We start from the raw sequence: 17,471 nt of genomic DNA on the forward strand, positions 1-17,471 counted from the left end.
AGTTGATTTCCCTCCTGTTTATAATCTCCCTTTAAACACTGGAAGGCTGTAATGAAGTCTCCTCACAACCTTCTCTTCACAAGGCTGAACAAGCTGAGTTCCTTCAGCCCGTCTTCACAGAAGAGGTGCTCCAGCCTTCTGATCACCCTCATGGCCCTTCTTGAGACCCTCTCCAAAAGTTTGACATCTTTGCTGTGTTCAGGGCCCCAGAGCTGGATGCAATACTCCAGGGCCTCACGAGGGCAGAGTAGAGAGGGACAATCCTCTCCCTCTCCCTATTGGCCACCCCTCTTCTGATGTAGCCAAGGATAACACTGGCCTTCTGGGCTGCAAGCACACAGTGCTGGCTCGTGATAAATTTTTCATCTACCAGGACTCCTAAGTCCTTCTCAGCAATGCTACTCTCAAGGAGTTCTTCTCTCAGTCTGTATACATACCTGGGGTTATCCCGACCTAAGTGCAAAAACTTGCACTTTGCTTTGTTGAACCTCATCAGGTTCACGTGGGCTCACCTTTCAAGTTTATCAAGATCCCTCTGGATAGCATCCCTTCCTTCCACTGTATCAAGTGTAACACTCAGTTTGGTGTCATCAGCAAACTTGCTGAGGGTGCACTCAAACCCATCATCTATGTCACTGATAAAGATGTTAAAGACTACCGGTCCCAAGACAGATCCCTGGGGGACACTACTTGTCACTGGCCTCCACCTGGACATAGAGCCAGTAACCACAACTCTCTAGCTGTGATCTTCCAACCAATTCCTTATCCATCGAATAGACCACCCTCCAAATCCATATCTCTCCAATTTAGAGATAAGGATGTAGTGGGGGACTACGTCAAAGGCCTTGCAGAAGTCCAGGCAGATGACACCACTTGCCTCTCCTTTGTCTACCGATGCCATCACTCCATCATAGAAGGCCACTAGATTGGTAAGGCACAACCTTCCCTTGGTGAAGTGACTTGGTCATTTATACACTTCACAATGAACACAGTCTTTGTCCCACTGACCTGCCTACATTTTACAGTCTCTTGTTTACACAAATAACAGAGATCTTGTGATCTAAATGCAGTGACCTGGAAGAATGGAACTCTGACCTCCAGCACTCCTGTTTTCTGCAAACAGCAGAAGAATACTTATTCTGGACCATGAAATACACAAATCTTATACAAGACTGCAGTTCAATTCTTGCACCATACATAAAATTCAAAGCTAATGCTACACGAGAATGCATAAAGCAGAGAAAATATCAAATAAGAAGCAGCTTCAAAGGTCAGAAATGTGCTACTCTGAACTCAGCATAATTTTTGGATCACTGTTAGTTAATTAATAATCTCATGTATTATTTAAACTCAAAGTCAGTGAGTGCTGTATATATATCCAAGTTTTCAAAGAAGTACAAGTGACAGCACACTACCAAGCAGGAAGCTAAAGATTCCTTAACTACCAATTCCTCTCTTGAAGGCTGCCTAGTTAATAATTATCATTTATGCAAATAGATCAAAGCCAGACTGACGACTTTCATTCATTCCAACATGCAAAAACAGAGCTGAACATTTCTGTCAAAAAACTATCCAGGTAAGAGATTTGCCTTCCCTTCCACACCTCTAAACTCAGGTTTTGTTCATTCTTTGCCTGTTCTCAAATGTGCCAAACTGTCTCTTTTCAATTATTTTGCATGCTGGCGTTGATTTGTAAGTTTTGCCATTATTCTGTGTTCCACAGATATTATTCATAAGGTAAATACAGGACAAAGGTTTTGAAACATGTAGTCTGCAACCGAAATAGAAGTAATCTTTCCTACAAACCTGGTCTAAGAGTTTAAGACCAGGTATTTTGCCTGTTCCTATTCGTACTTATGAAGTACTATATGAAGCTTGGCTGGTATTATTGGAATCTCAGAGTATTATTATTAAAACTGAGCATCTTCAGAGTGATTAGGTAAGAGAAAGAGACAATAAGTATTGTCCTTATTGGTTGTAGTAAACCTAAGATGTCAAGGAAGGTAATGGGAAAAAAAAAAACGTGAGCATGAGCTATCTATTTTTTTTTCTCTACGACAGCTTCAAGTGGCTTAACAGCCATGGAACAGGCATCCAGCAAAAGCACAGGGCAGAAAACAGTTTGCTGTTTAGCACTGCAACTGAAGACTAAGATCTTGGGAGAGCTGTCCTGGAAGACTTCTTAAAAAAGCAGACTTTCACTTTGGACCAGCTACCCTTCCAAAAGAAAGAAGTCTGATTTTAAGGAATGCTCTTTAGCCCCCACAGAAAATGTCTCTTTGGCAGTCATGCCCTAGGACTCTCCAGAAGAACAACAGTCTTCCCTGTGTTTTGATCAGCATCTTCTGGAAACCCTGAACAAAAATAGTTCCTGGAGAAGCACTCTACCTGATTATTTATTTCCAAGGTCTGATCATTCCCATAGATATCTGTTGGGACAGCCTTAAAAATAGCTGCTGTTTGACTGCACGATTTGTCTTCTGGCCTGCTTATCACCTCTGGGATCATTACGCATCAGTGGTAGCCCTCTTTCTCATGGAGACACTGTACTAAGTGTCAATCCTTTGGGGAAACAGGAATTGAATCAAGGATACTTGTGAATGCATGCATTTGAAAAAGATCTTAAATTGCCTTGGAAATACTAGATTAGATTTAGAGACAGAAGTAAAAATTGTGATTTTGAGATTTTAGTTAGAAATACAGAACTCTCAATATTTTCCCTCTTTCAGCAGAGAATTGAAACAAAATAGAAAAATGCTTTAAAGGTACAACAGCTTGCAAAATTGGTCAAAACAAACTGTGCCCAACAAGTTTCACATGCTTTTCTTCAAAAACACCGCAGTATTCTCTGCCTACAGTCTGAAAGTTTCCTAGGTCAGTCCTTAAATAAATGGTTTTGGTTGTGGGCACCTTGCGTAAGTTTGCTTCCAAGTACATTTAGGTCCTGGTGATCTAATGCTCAAAACACCACTGCTTATGCAAGGCAGAAGGAAACATTCATTTAAGTTTTCCTGTTTTGTTTCCAAAACTTATTGTCTATGTCAACATTTCCAAGTAATCCTGCATAATAAAAGTTTAATAAATCAAAGCAGTAAATGCTGAAACAATATTATATTATAAGCAGTTCAGATGATTTTATTTTACACTAGTTCAAGTCCTCAGCACATCTACTCAAATCTGCCCAGAAAAATCAGGCTTTTGTATCACTATAAATCAGGATACACAGGGGCAAAGCTTCTGGGTATTTTCCTTTGAAAAGGGCTGGTTTGCATGCATAACACTCCTCTCCACACTGAATCTATGCACAGTAAGCGAAGCTATTGAGATTTTTTTCAAAACTGTGTTAATGCTCAGAAATAGAACAGTAATGCAGTCACAGCCACTAGAGTTCAAGAGAGGTTTCTTACAAGCAGAAAAGGCTGCTGATATGAAACAGAAATAACATGAACAGTTTAGGTTCATGACAGTGAGGTGTCTCATGTTTTTTCTGTGATTTATGCAACAAAACTACAATGAAACTTCAGACTATAAACGCAAAACTTGCTCCACCTACATTACTTTTTTAGCTGATTTTTCACTGAACACTGAAAAAAATGTAAGCATCAACACTTAGCTTGAATCATATAAAGGGTTGCATCCCATCTTACACTGAGACTCATTATTACAGCAAGAGTGATGCTAGTCCAGAGTTGCGATTTCTGCCCCACACAGCACTTTTCTAAGATCACCTTAGCATACAGAAGCAGGCTTATCTTGCTTTTTCCTCCTGTGCTTTTTAGATATACAGTTTCATTTTTTTTGTTTCTGGAAGATCATGATGAGGAAACAAAAGGAAGCAGCAGGATGCATTTTTTTTTCAGCTTGTGCTGTTCCATAGAAAAAACTCAGTTAGTATACGTGTCCCACCAGGGGACTGTAAGGGTATCTGCCAAAAAAAATCCCATTGAACGTGTTGTGATGAATGCTTCCTCTCATTGAGAGAGCTTTTGTCAGTTCCATGGTATGGTGAAAAGACAGGAAGAAAGGTGGGACTAAGGCCAGTTGGAAAATCAGTAGTTTGCTTGGCTTGAATGATTCTTTGCTTTGCTTCACTACTTCACAAGATGAACTGAGTCACTGCATTTAACCTGATCAGATGACTGGTTCAGGGCTAAAACAGAAAATAATATACATGATTTTTGCTCATATCACCATGGACAATTTGAAAAAAACGTAACCTTTAAGATTCCAAACATCAAAAATTACCCATTACTTACAGTAATGATATGAGTAGTACATATGTGCATGCATGTAGCTTTCACAAGTAGGAAACAGTTGAGAATGTTCCAATATCTAAGTTAAATGCAATAGATGGACACGTTCTATTCTATACCATGCTTCATTTGCATGTTCCCGCTAAGAATAGCTCCTTCAGTAAGCGACGGGAAGCCTTCACTCAAATAAAAGGCAAATATTATGTTACGTGAAGCTTTGATGGGGCTAGGGGCAGCTGGAAACATGCGTTTTCCCTGTTCCCACATACCAAAGAGCATGGGCAGAACCGAAAAGTCACTTTAGCAAAACAACAGAGTAATCTATTTACTAACACCCTTAGGGTGCCTGAATATTGCTCGAGTATTACCATCGAGGAAGAATGGTGTTGTATCTCACTGTCAGAATCAGCTGGCTAGAGTCACTCATACACAGGAGTATACAGATTTGTCCTTACTCATCCTGTCTTTGGAGCCAGCAAGAGCACTGGAAGTTCCCAGCTCTCTGCTAGGCTACATAAAGGTAAGGGGGATAGCTAGTAGTCACAGTGGAATTCCATTTCCTTCTAGCAAAGTAACTAAGTTATTACTGAGCTATTGGCACCACAGTCTAAGAACTCTTGGTTTACACAGCTGAAAAATGTTTTGCAGGTAACAACATCCCCTCCATTATTTGCTGTGGCTTTACTACATTCTAAAACCTTCAATTAAGCTATAATCATTAACAGCACCTGCCAAAAATGGAAACCAATAACGCATTTTAGAGTTATTTTACAGCTAGCCTGTTCATTTGACGTGGCATTCTGAAAACACATCTAACAGAAGAAATGGCTGTTTACAGAAAGGTGGTCCTTATTTTCAGGAGGAAAAATTACTGAAGAAAAGGATCTCATGTTAGCATTTGTGTTTTAACTTGAAAACTTCTTTCCATCAGAGTTTATGACCTTAGGCTAAAATTCTAAAGAATACTTTTTTTTCCCAAATAAACTTCTTAGTTTGCGTTTACAACAAACTACAAGTCTAATTATCCAGCAGAGCAGATATTATACAGATTATACAGTGCAGGCAAGGTATATTACAAAATTATCACTCATACACAATATCTCTTAACAGATTTGACAGAGAAACTCTATTCTAAAAATATTATGTACTAAAAACTACTATTATACCGTCAGGAAGCTGCACAGACTATACATGTCTGTTAATGCTGTTTTATTGTTGATTTCTTTTTAATAAAAATTTATTTGTAAGCCAATTGTGCAAGATCAGAAGACAGCAGACAGCAGCTGTACAATTAAGTATCCAGCCTAGAGTACAGAAGCCAATAAAATCTTTTTTACGTAGCCTATCAAAAGTGAGCACTGGATATTGAACTGCCCACTAGCTTGTAACTCAGTTAAACAAGGCCACTGTATTTATTTCTTGGCTGTCTGAATTCACTTGGCTGTAAGAAGCAGGTGGCAATGAACAGAACTTGCAGTCCTCAAGTGCAAGACTCTCACCCTCCAAACTAATGTAGGTAAGAGAGGAAGCACTGTTTTTTTGCAACTGTTAAAATGAGTGTCTTCATTACAGTTTCTAGCATTTAGTATTCCATAAGCTTTAATTATATGCTTTTAAGTAATCTTCTTGGCGCTGTAACTTATTTCTTTTCTCTCACTTTTGCATTCTAATGAAGGTTAGATCTAACCTAGTTGCCATCTAGGTATGTCTTGCCTAGCATAACCTCTCAATACAGTATAGTCAAAACTAAATTTGACAATACAACTAGAAATTCCCATCGATCTTTCTAAATAATTACATTAGAACTGTAATTCATTTTCTTTTATGATGGAAAGAAGCTATAACAAAGAAATGTATACAGTGGGAATTAAAGATTACTTAATGTCATTGGGATGGATATAAAACTAGTAATATGTAAATATATATTTAAACTGCCATGCAGGTTTTTTCAGTTTGGACAATAGCTCCACACATCTCCAACAATAATCCCTTTTTCTGCCTTTTGGCATACTATGAACTATATACTTTTAACATTTAAGCACCCTGTTTCAAGATGTAGTTAAACTTTGGATGGCCTCAGTACTCACACTGTGTCATTCAAAACAATACTTAGGATTTTTTTTTTGGTAAGACTTTTGCACTGGGTCCATATGCATACTTCATATTTGTTTTCAGTTTGCTGACAAAAGGTATCTGTTAAAGTCTTGAAAAAGTTCATAAGCGGAATATACACCTTAAGCAGGACAGAAATAAAATGCTTTGTAATGAGCCATTCTCTGTTAGGGGTCCCTACATATAAAAAGCTGACTGGCTTGGCAATGTATGCACTTGTTTATCAATCACATTTCCAGTTGTGACATAGCAGATATTAGTATTACACATAATTTCTAAGAGTCCATCAGTGGTTTGTGCACAATTTTTTGCCTGAGATAAACTGTTGGACCCCAGGAACTCTGCTTCACAGGTTCTACAAGCAAAAATCATCTGCTGTGTGCTGAGGACATCTGCAGTGACAGATCACTATAACACACATGAATTCCACATCAGCTATTAGAAATACACTATTAGAAACACCACAGACTACCTCACTACTATATGCTTATTTTACACCATCAGCTGCTGCCTCTTATGACAGAGTCCTTTACGATGCAGCACTGGAAGAGCTGATGGAATTATCCATTGTACGAAGAGATGGCTATTTCAACTCAGTTTTTTTCTTAGTAAAACAAATTGGATTCAATCAGAGGCATATTCAAGGGTTTGTATGAAAGGATCAATTTGAAGATTTGTTTCTTAATATTATGTGCCTAGTCACCAGAGCCCTGTCTTGGGATAATATTTCCATAAAAGCTTCTTTAAAAGAGGATAAACTATTATCATTATGCATCTATGCTAAAAAAAACATTCACTAGTTCCAGTCTAACAGGCATTTTCTTCACACTGCAGGGAAAGATACATGAAGTAAATACTAGGACAATGGAAAGACCACTCGAGGCTACGAAGATGGAGAACAGCACTTCTTCCTGCTTTTTCATGGAAAGAAAGACTCATGTGAAGGCTAATAGGAAAGAGATGGTGCTAGCCAAGCTGAGAAAGAGCTTCTCCTGCACCCCAAAGAAACTGAAGAACTTTGTCATGGACTTCTTTCCTGTTTTACGATGGCTTCCCAAGTACCAGTGCAAAGAGTACATTTGGGGTGATGTTATGTCTGGGTTAGTGATTGGGATCATTTTGGTGCCCCAAGCAATCGCATACTCACTGCTGGCAGGCCTGAAGCCCATTTACAGTCTTTACACATCTTTCTTTGCCAATATCATCTATTTCTTAATGGGCACATCTCGTCATGTCTCAGTTGGCATTTTCAGCTTGATAAGTTTAATGGTGGGACAAGTTGTGGACCGAGAACTTCTCTTAGCTGGGTTTGACTTGAATGACGATGCCACACCAGCCTTGGGTCATGGCTCCCTGCAGAGTGACAGCCAATCCAACACAACTGTCTTCAATCTTACCACTGAGGGGATGAATGCTGAATGTGGAAAAGAATGCTATGCCATCGGCATTGCTACAGCCCTGACATTTGTAGCTGGAGTGTATCAGGTAAGTGGTTGCTAATATTCAGAGACAAAGTATGAAATTCCTAAAGCTTTCTTGCATGACCTAAGCTCTGGTTTGACTGTCCTTCAATGAAAGACACAGCATCATTTCACTTGAATGATCTTGGACTCTTCTCCAGGAAGCCTAACTCTGTGGGCAACTTACAGAAAACATGACGTAGGCAGTTTTATCAGCAAGCACAAGTAAGACAACAGTCTTCTGCAAAACTAGTAACGTTGTTTTAACAATCTACTACCTCCTAGCCTTGCTGATTTCATGGGACTGTGAATCAAACACAAACCTCATCATGAGAGAAATTCCGAGGTACCTATGTACTACAACAACGAGAAAATGATTCTGTGATTCTAAATAATGTTGTGTTGCTAGATATTTTAATAAAGGTGCAGGCCTGTTCACCTACTTCTACACTAGTTCAGAAAATACTGCCCAATGTTTCACTATTGGGTGCTATGTTGTACCAAAGCACTGTCCAGTGGTGAAATGAGAAAGTAGACTAACCTATGTTTCAGACAGTGGCTTTGCTGGACTGTTGGACTCACCAATCTGCTGCCCATCATAAGGACATCAAGACAACACAGAAGGAAGCACAATGAACATACTTACCTGTTAACTATCCACAAATAAGAGTTAAGAGGGACTAGCTACCTTCCTTTTACTAAGAACTTCCAGGTCATGTACACGAACAACGAAATATGAAGCTGTATTTTCCAAAGCCACCAAAAGAAGCAGCAGCAACTAGTTAGGACAATATCCTAAAATCTATGAAAGTTTGTGGTCTCTTCTGCCATTACTGATCTTAGGCACGCCACAAAGGCTGTGTTCCACTTTCTCTTCCGTTCACAAGGCTAACATCAAAAGTTGCTTAATGTAACCATGTCACTAGAGAACTTAGCTGTTGTCACTCAAATTCTGTTTGCAAAGCAGTGTTGGTAAGTTGTAATCGTAATCGTTTTTAGCCAGGAAAAAAAAAAAAGAAAGTTGATATAACAGAGCACTTTTTGATTCACTGCTCTTTGGCATGGGAATTAAAATTCAGACAAGCCACTTCACTGGAGTTACTTCAGAACAACACTGGAGATAGGGAGTTCAATTTGATTATTTTTCAAACTTCTAATTCATCCCTTGGTTTTGCAGTATCCCATAACAGTAAAAGGAATTATGTTTTAAAAGCAGACTGTAAACACTAAAGGATAACTCCTGCTTTAATATTCAGCTAGCCAAATTCTATCTGCCTCCAGCTATTTCTCTCCCATCTGTACTTATTAGCAGTATCATTTAAGGCTTATCTTTTTTTTTTTCTTCTGTCTCTCCCCAGGTTCTGATGGGAGTCTTTCGTCTGGGTTTCGTATCTATGTACCTGTCTGAGTCTGTTCTAGACGGCTTTGCAACTGGTGCTTCCTTAACCATTTTAACAGCTCAAGTGAAGTATCTGATTGGAATAAAAATCCCACGTAGCCAAGGGCACGGGATGCTTGTTATCACTTGGATTAACATTTTCAGGAACATTTCTCAGGCTAACATTTGTGATATCATTACAAGTGCCATTTGTATTGTAGTGCTGGTTACTGCTAAGGAACTGGGAGATCGGTATAAGCATAAGCTGAAATTCCCTCTTCCCACAGAGCTGGTAGTTATTGTTGTGGCGACATTAGTGTCACATTATGGAAACTTAAATGAAGTGTATTCATCCAGTGTTTCTGGAGCTATTCCAACAGGATTTATTGCCCCCAAGGTACCACGTTTTGACTTAATGATCCGTGTTGCTGTAGATGCCTTACCTCTTGCTGTAGTCAGCTTTGTCTTCACTGTATCCCTTTCTGAAATGTGTGCAAAGAAATACGCTTACACTATCCGAGCCAATCAGGAAATGTTTGCTGTAGGGTTCTGCAACATCATTCCTTCATTCTTCCACTCTTTTGCAACGAGTGCAGCTCTCGCGAAAACACTTGTGAAAACATCTACAGGCTGCCAGACTCAGGTCTCTGGAGTGATTAGTGCAATGGTGGTTTTGCTGGTACTACTCTTTTTGGCACCTCTCTTCTACTCCTTGCAGAAGTGTGTCCTGGCTTGTATCATCATTGTCAGCCTTCGAGGAGCTCTGAGGAAGTTCCGAGATGTGCCAGCACGGTACCATGTGAATAAGGTGGACACAGTGGTCTGGGTTGTTACTATGTCTGCCTCTGCCTTGATCAGCACAGAAATAGGGCTACTAGTTGGCATTGTTTTCTCTATGTTATGCATCATTGTTCGGACACAGCAGCCACGGACAGCCTTGCTTGGTCAAATCCAAGATACCAACTTTTATGAGGATGACTTAGAATATGAAAATCTCTCTTCTGTTCCAAAGGTCAAAATATTCCGTTTTGAGGCACCACTTTATTATGCAAATAGAAACTATTTCCTCAAGTCTCTGTACAGATTGACTGACTTAGATCCTAACTTAGAAGCTGCTAGAAGGAAGAAATATGAGAAGAAGGAAAAGCAGCATCTGAAAAAAGGAAATCACCCAGCTGTTAACGGACTGGGCAGGAGAGACATCACTCTGCAACTAGTTCCTAAGCAAATTGATTTTCAAGCCCTCGTTGTAGATTGCTCTTCCATCCCATTTTTGGACACCACTGGAGTTAATACTCTAAAGGAAATTCTAAAAGACTACAAAGAGTTAAATATTTCTGTTCTCTTAGCTTGCTGCAATCCCTCAGTGATAGACTCTCTGAAAAGAGGAGATTACTTTGGGAAAGATCTTGGAAGTATGCAGGAAATGCTGTTCTACAGTATACACAATGCTGTGCGGTTTGCAAAAGACCAGAAGCTTCCAGCAGACTGCTCTGTTTAATCCCATGATTTCCTTGACAATATGCTGAAGAAAGTCACAGAAGAAGAAGGGCAGTTTGCAATAATTATCAGACACACTTTGTACAGCAATGGGCCTACAAGGCATTTTTCTCTGAAGAGTTCTGCAATTTACTGGATGCCACTTAGAATAGCCTCTGGAGATGCAGTCTGGGACCAGGTTGGAACAAGCTGGATAATTGTCTGCACCTCAACTTCAGAATGTGAGTGAAAAAGAAGTGAATCTTGGGGCAGTTTTCCTCCTTTTGTCACAATAACACGTGACCAAATGTATGTGTCATGAGTCTTTTGTGCCAGGAAGTCTGTCAAGAGCCATCTGCCTCTCCCAGTGGTTAGCATTAAGAAGGATGAGCCATCTCCATTAAAACACAATGGATCTATGATCAAGGACACATAATGGTTTAAACTCTTGCAAAGCCCTGTCCATTCCATCATTCAAGACATGCTCCTTAGCAACTCCCACTATCCGCAAACAAATAAAATGTATAAAATATTGTGGGATGTATTCTGTCTTTCCTCATCACCTTGATTGCATGGGCATAATGACATGACTTGCCACAAGAGAAGAAATTGCAGTCTACCACAAATTCTTCTAAAAACCATCTTCTCCAAGATAACGTCCTGGAGTCACTTGTGTTATTGGAACTACCATATGGTAATTAGTTACTGAAGGTTTTGACACCTCTGGTAACACAGGAAGAAACATGACCCTGATGCACAATTTTTTTGTGCCTAGTGAAACAGGATAAATGGGATTAAGAAAAGAGAATGGCTTTTCCGGCAATCATACAGTTACCATAGTAGTTACTACCAGTCTGTCAAAATGCGTTACCTCTGTTGGTGCAACACTAATTGAGGGACACACAAGAATCACTAAATATAAATCCCAAGACTGTGATGCAGCACAGCATGATCTTCCTACAACAGCCTGTAAAGGTACAAGTGTAAGTGAAGAAAACGAGAGAAAAGAGGATAGGGTGAGAAGTTAAATCTGTGATCTGTTATGTAGAGGAATGGCTAGTCAGTCAAAAATGCCAGGCTGGTACTCTCTGATGCACTCCTAATGAAGTATAGTCCACAGCAGTATAACCGATGCAAGCAAAGCAATGCTTCGTAAGTTGTGTATCCCCACATTCAAGAAAAATCTCACCATAATACATTCTACATACTACTGACATTTTTCCCCATCATGTAATTCTTTGATTATAGGTCCAATAACCCATGTTTTACAGGTCTGTGTTAATTTTCATGACAATTTGCATTAGGAGTTGTTCATTTTGTATGGTGTCAAATGATACCCTCAGAGTCACTTTTGTTGTTCTATATGTATGTTCTCTCTATGCAAATAAGCACACATCCAGATTTTGATTCTAGCACCATTGGTACTTAGTATTCTAGCATATGGCATTGGCAGAAAACTCTTACACTGAAGTTTATAACTACCCACATGAAAGGTAGGACAGCTGCCCTACCTTTCTGTTCTTATTCACGGCTGGTTCACACATGGAACCAAGCATAGAAGGAAACTGTCACACCTGTGCTTCGTACACTTAGCAGACACCAGATATAGGTTACGTGTATGCTGAAACTATTTCTTTGATATGTCATTAAAACAAATGCTAAATTGACACATCATATGACTTGCTTATTTCAACTTTCAGGTCACTGAATGAAAGAACACTCAAACTGAGGTTCTCCAGGTGCCCCAGAGCCTGTCTGGCTCTCAAGAACAAATATTTCATTAAAACAAAAAAAGCAACGCATTCCCAAAAGACAAAATAAGAAGTATCTTAATAGAGATTGAGAATAGCAGAGTACTAGGTAAGTGACTCAACGCTGACATTCTCATCCATTCATTACAGAAAAGTCTATCAACTGCACATTGTTACGCTGCCAGAGCAGTAAAATGGATAGAAATGCCTGTCAGATATTACAAGATTGAACACTGGCAGTTATTTTCTGCCATAAAACAATTAAATAATATAATTCTTTAAAGTGCTGACTTGGTACGACTGGCTTATTTTTGTCATAAAAACAAATGGACAAAGTCCAAGGACAAAGTGTTGTGTTTATTTTTGTTTGTAACCATTATTTGATCCAGGAATATCTCTTTTAATGTTTTGCCAAGAACTCACAAGAGGAAGTGGTAATCCTAGCAATCTACACTTTTTTTTTTAATTTATGGGTCAAATTACCAACCTAGAATATAAAAGGGAAAAAAATCTAAGTACCTTTTATGCTTGATGAATGTCATCTAAGAAAAGAAAAAAAAAGAAAGAAAAATGATGACTCCCCTGGAAAGTGGATGCTTGCAACAGTTTCTGAGGAAAAATAACTAGAAGCTGCCATGCAATCCTTTTTTATCCATCAGACTGAAAAATCAAATCAGAAGCCTCTTTTTCATCATATTTTTTGTAGGAGTAGCACCAAAGGAGAGCAGAGAAACTCTTCTATGCATAAGAGGGGGCATGAGCTTTAATACTTTTACTAGAAGGAAACCATCAACCAGAAAGTGTAAGAACTGTTACCTGTTTCAGTTTCATTGACAGATCTGGCTCACAATCAAGTTGACTTGGACAACATAAAACACAGCAAGGAAACAGCCTTTAGTGTGATTATGTAGGGATGCTGGGAGATTGTGAATTATTTCTGAGTATGCAAAATGTAACAAAAAAAAAATGTAAGCCTTTTTTCAGCAGGTTAATGTTTGCTATACTGCATTAAAGCAAGACAAAGCGTCTGAAGACTGAAAATGTTACAAACTGCCAATTCTCTTCTCTCCTATTGTACCCTGAACTATGTACTGTGACTTGGAGAGGAGCTGGGGATACTACTGTAATTCCAACTAGGTTAATACTAATTTTGAAATAAAACTGTTATATGCCTATTAGAAAATGTTATATCTATAATGTATATTGACTATATTTTTGTCCACTGTGGTGCCTTGCACAAATCATGTATCCAACAAACTGTAGTACAGCTACACAACATTATGCTGTTATTGGGACCTTCTCTTGGGACTGCGTGAATCCCATGGAGCTGGGCATAAGAGTTGAGAGTATTTACCTCCAACTCTCCTTTCAACTACTGGCAGGATAGCCAGAATATGTCGTCTAGGTTCCAGAATAGTTGCATTTACTGGGACTGGCAAATAACATCCTGGGAACTGTCCAGTCCATGAAAGAGACTTTGAGATCCAGTGTAACCACGAATCCTATGTCTCATGACGTGGATACAAATGCGTGCTTTTGGCTGGAAAATAAAACTAGCAGTTCTTTAAGCTCACCTCATGGTATGTTTTCATGGGTGGTAAAATAACAGGGTAATACAGAATAAAGTAAAAGATAAAAAGTAGGTCTGGTGTCCTAGAAAAGAGTTAAAACACAGGAATGCATTTGGAATTGAGGCAACTATTGTTAAAACACATAATGAGGAAGAGCATTCTAGAAGACTTGACACTTTTTTCACTTCTACACAGACACATCTGCTTTTTGGGTGGAACATTTCTATCACCTTTTTACACATAGCACAACTGGGAAGAAAAGCAACATGTTACTGCCGGCCATTCACAGTGGTGGTACCTCCCAGCCCACTGTCTTCCATGGGTAGATTACACCCTTTCTATTCACCAATCCCACAGCATAAGCCAACTTTGCTGTTACAGGGGTTTTACTCAAAAACTCTCTACATTGTTCTGGAAATCAGTGGTTCAGAAAAATAATTGCAAATGCATAGAAGTAAGCATCAGCACAGAACTCCTCCTGTTCTGATTTGCACCCTTGCACCTATTCCTTCTTTCAAGCCCAATGTTCGCCTGCAGGGCTCATGCTCTCTCCCTTTCCAAACACCACTGCTGCACAATTTACTGTCTGTCTATCCAGTGTTTAAATGCCATCTTTGGAAAATGTATATTTTTGCAAATATGATCAGCTAAGAGACAGCCTGAGCCAAGCTGAATTTTAAGAGCCATTTCAGCTTTGGATTTTTATTTATTTGTTTATTGTATGTTTTGTTTCCTCCTACAGCAATCACTCCTGTTCTAGGCATCTTCATTTTTTATTCCATTGGGTACACTGAATCATAGAATAATAGAAAAGTTGGGTAGGAAGGCACCTTGAAAGACCATTTAACCCAACAACCCTGTCGCAGGACAGTACATCTTTCACTACATCGAGTTGCTCAAAGCCCTGTTCAACCTGACTTTGAACACTTCCAGTGACCATGCATTTACAACTTCTCTGGGCAGTCTGTTCCAGTGTCTCACTACTCTCACCACAAAAAATGTCTTCCCCATCAGAGAATAGTTTGGGTTGGAAGGGATCTTAAAGATAATCTATATTCAACCTGCCATGGGCAGGGTACCATCTATTAGATCAGATTGCTTGAAGTCCCATCCAACCTGGCCTTGAACACTTCCAGGGAGGGGGTATCCAAAACTTCTCTGGGCAACTTGTAGTAGCGTCCTACCATTCTGATATTGAAGAATTTTTTTCTAATAACTAACCTAAGTTGACCCCCTTTTTATTTAGCTTACTCCTTGTCCTATCACTACATTCCCTGATAAGAAGTACCTCTCCCTCTTTCCTGTAGGACGCCTTATGTACTACAAGATGTCTCCCCTGAGCCTTCTCTTCTCTTTCAGCCTTTGCTGAAAGGAGAGGTGCTCCAGCTCTCTGATTATCTTCATGGCCTTCCTCTGGTCCTACTCTAAAAGGTCCACATATGTCTTGCGCTGGAGGCCCCAGAACCTGGCTGCAGTACTCCACGTGGGGCCTCAGAATAGCAGAGTAGACAGAGAGAATCCTCAATCTGCTGGCCATGTTTCTTTGGATGAAGACCATGATCGCAAAATCGCAGAATCACAGAATTGCAGGGATTGGAAGGGACCTCAAGAGATCACTGAGTCCAAATCCTCCTGCCAAAGCAGGTTCCCTACAATAGGTCACACAGGTAGGCATCCAGGCTGGTCTTCTCTGTAGAAGGAGAATCCACAACCTCTCTGGGCAACCTGTGCCAGTGCTCTGTCACCCTTACCGTAAAGAAGCTCCTCCACACATTTGCATGTAACTTCCTACATTCAAGTTTTAGGCCATTGCTCTTTGTCTTATCACTAAGCCTTGTCCATTTACCTCCCACTACCCTTTAGATATTTACAAACATTAATCAGATTCCACCTCAGCCTTCTTTTCCCCAGGCTGAACACATCCAGGTTGCTCAGCCTTTCTTAAGGGAGATGCTCCAGGCCTTTTAGCATCTTTGTAGCCCTCCTCTGGATTCACTCTAGGAAATCTCTGTCTTTTTTGAACCAAGGAGCCCAGAACTGGACACAGTATTCTAAATGTGGCCTCACCAGGCCAGAGCAGAGGGGAAAGATCACCTCCCTTCATCTGCTGGCCACGCTCTTTTTAACGTGTTCCAGAATACCACTGGCCTTCTTGGCCACAAGGGCACACTGCTGGCTCATGGCCAACCTGTTGTCCGCCAGAATACTCAGGTCCTTCTCTGCAGAGCTCCTCTTCAGCAGGTAATCTCCTAACCTGCACTGATGTATGCAGTTATTCCTCCCCAGGTGCAAGACTCCACACTCACAGCTGGCTTTCTGGGCTGCAAGCACAAAATGCTGGCCCATTATCCAATTCTCTACCCACCAATATCCCCAAACACTTATCCATAGAGCAGCTTGCAATCCACTCATCATCCAGTCTGTACTGACATCGGGGACTGTCCAATCCAGATGCAGGACCTTGCATGTGGCCTTACCAAACTTCATTAATTCACTTGTAGGCCCACTTCCCAAGTCTGTTAAAATCCCTCTAGCTGGCATCTCTTCTTTCAGGTATATCAACTGCACTAGTTAGCTTGATGTCACCTGCACACTTGCTGAGGGTGCACTCAATTGCACTATCTATGCCATTAACGAAGATAGTAAATTGTATCGGTCCTTGTACAGACCCTTGAGGGACATTACTTGCTATTGGTTTCCACTTGGACACTGAGCAATGGATTGTAACATTTTGGGCACAGACATCCAGCCGATTCATTATCCATCTAACAGTCCATCCATCAAATCCCTATCTCTCCTATTTAAAGGCAAGAATTGTTATGGAAGATTGTAGTGAAAGCCTTACAGAAGTCCAGGTAGATGACATCAGGAGATCTTATCCACTGATCCAGTCACTCCACTGTAGAAGATCACTATGCTAGTCAGGTATGATTTGTCCTTAATGAAGCCATGCTGGCTGTCTCTAATCACCTCCCTGCCTTCCATGTGTTTCAGCATAGCTTCCAGGAGGATCTGTGTTCCACAATCTTACTAGGCACTGAGGTGAGGATGACTGGTCACTGGTACCAGCATTGTCCTTATTACCTTTTTTTAAAAATGGGTGTGCTACTTTCCCAAGTCACTGGGGACTTTGCCAGACTGCCAAATACAATGGAGCAGCATAGCAAGTACATCATTCAGTTCCCTCAGGACACCTGAAAGCATCTTGTTAGGTGCTATCTATACTCACATTTATCAAGTGATCCTAAACCTGCTCTCTTACAATGGGAGGCATTTTGTTCCCCAAGATCCTGGCTTGGGGTTGAGGGACTTGAGAGATTTGGGAAGAATGACTGCCAGTGAAAACTGAGACAAAAAAAATTGTCAACTTCAGCCTACTCCAGACTGATTGTCACTAGTTCTTCTGTCTTACTTATCGTGGTGGGAGGCATACTGTCCTGAATTTTCCTTACATGTGACAGCATTGC

General features: G+C 40.2%; 2 protein-coding genes across 3 annotated transcripts in view; one reads left to right on the forward strand and one right to left on the reverse strand.

The window, feature by feature from the left end:
* Positions 1-17,471, reverse strand: part of IDUA (iduronidase, alpha-L-) — a 49,901-nt gene that overhangs the window by 24,303 nt on the left and 8,127 nt on the right. The gene's annotated exons all lie outside the window — the stretch shown is intronic.
* Positions 1,302-14,007, forward strand: SLC26A1 (solute carrier family 26 member 1). Its single transcript, XM_021380587.1, has 3 exons — positions 1,302-1,576; positions 7,200-7,850; positions 9,184-14,007. Exons 2-3 carry the CDS (start codon positions 7,230-7,232, stop codon positions 10,702-10,704), a joined length of 2,142 nt encoding a protein of 713 aa, XP_021236262.1. The 5' UTR covers positions 1,302-1,576; positions 7,200-7,229; the 3' UTR covers positions 10,705-14,007.

Source organism: Numida meleagris, chromosome Z (genome assembly GCF_002078875.1).
Source record: "Numida meleagris isolate 19003 breed g44 Domestic line chromosome Z, NumMel1.0, whole genome shotgun sequence".
Taxonomy (NCBI): domain Eukaryota; kingdom Metazoa; phylum Chordata; class Aves; order Galliformes; family Numididae; genus Numida; species Numida meleagris.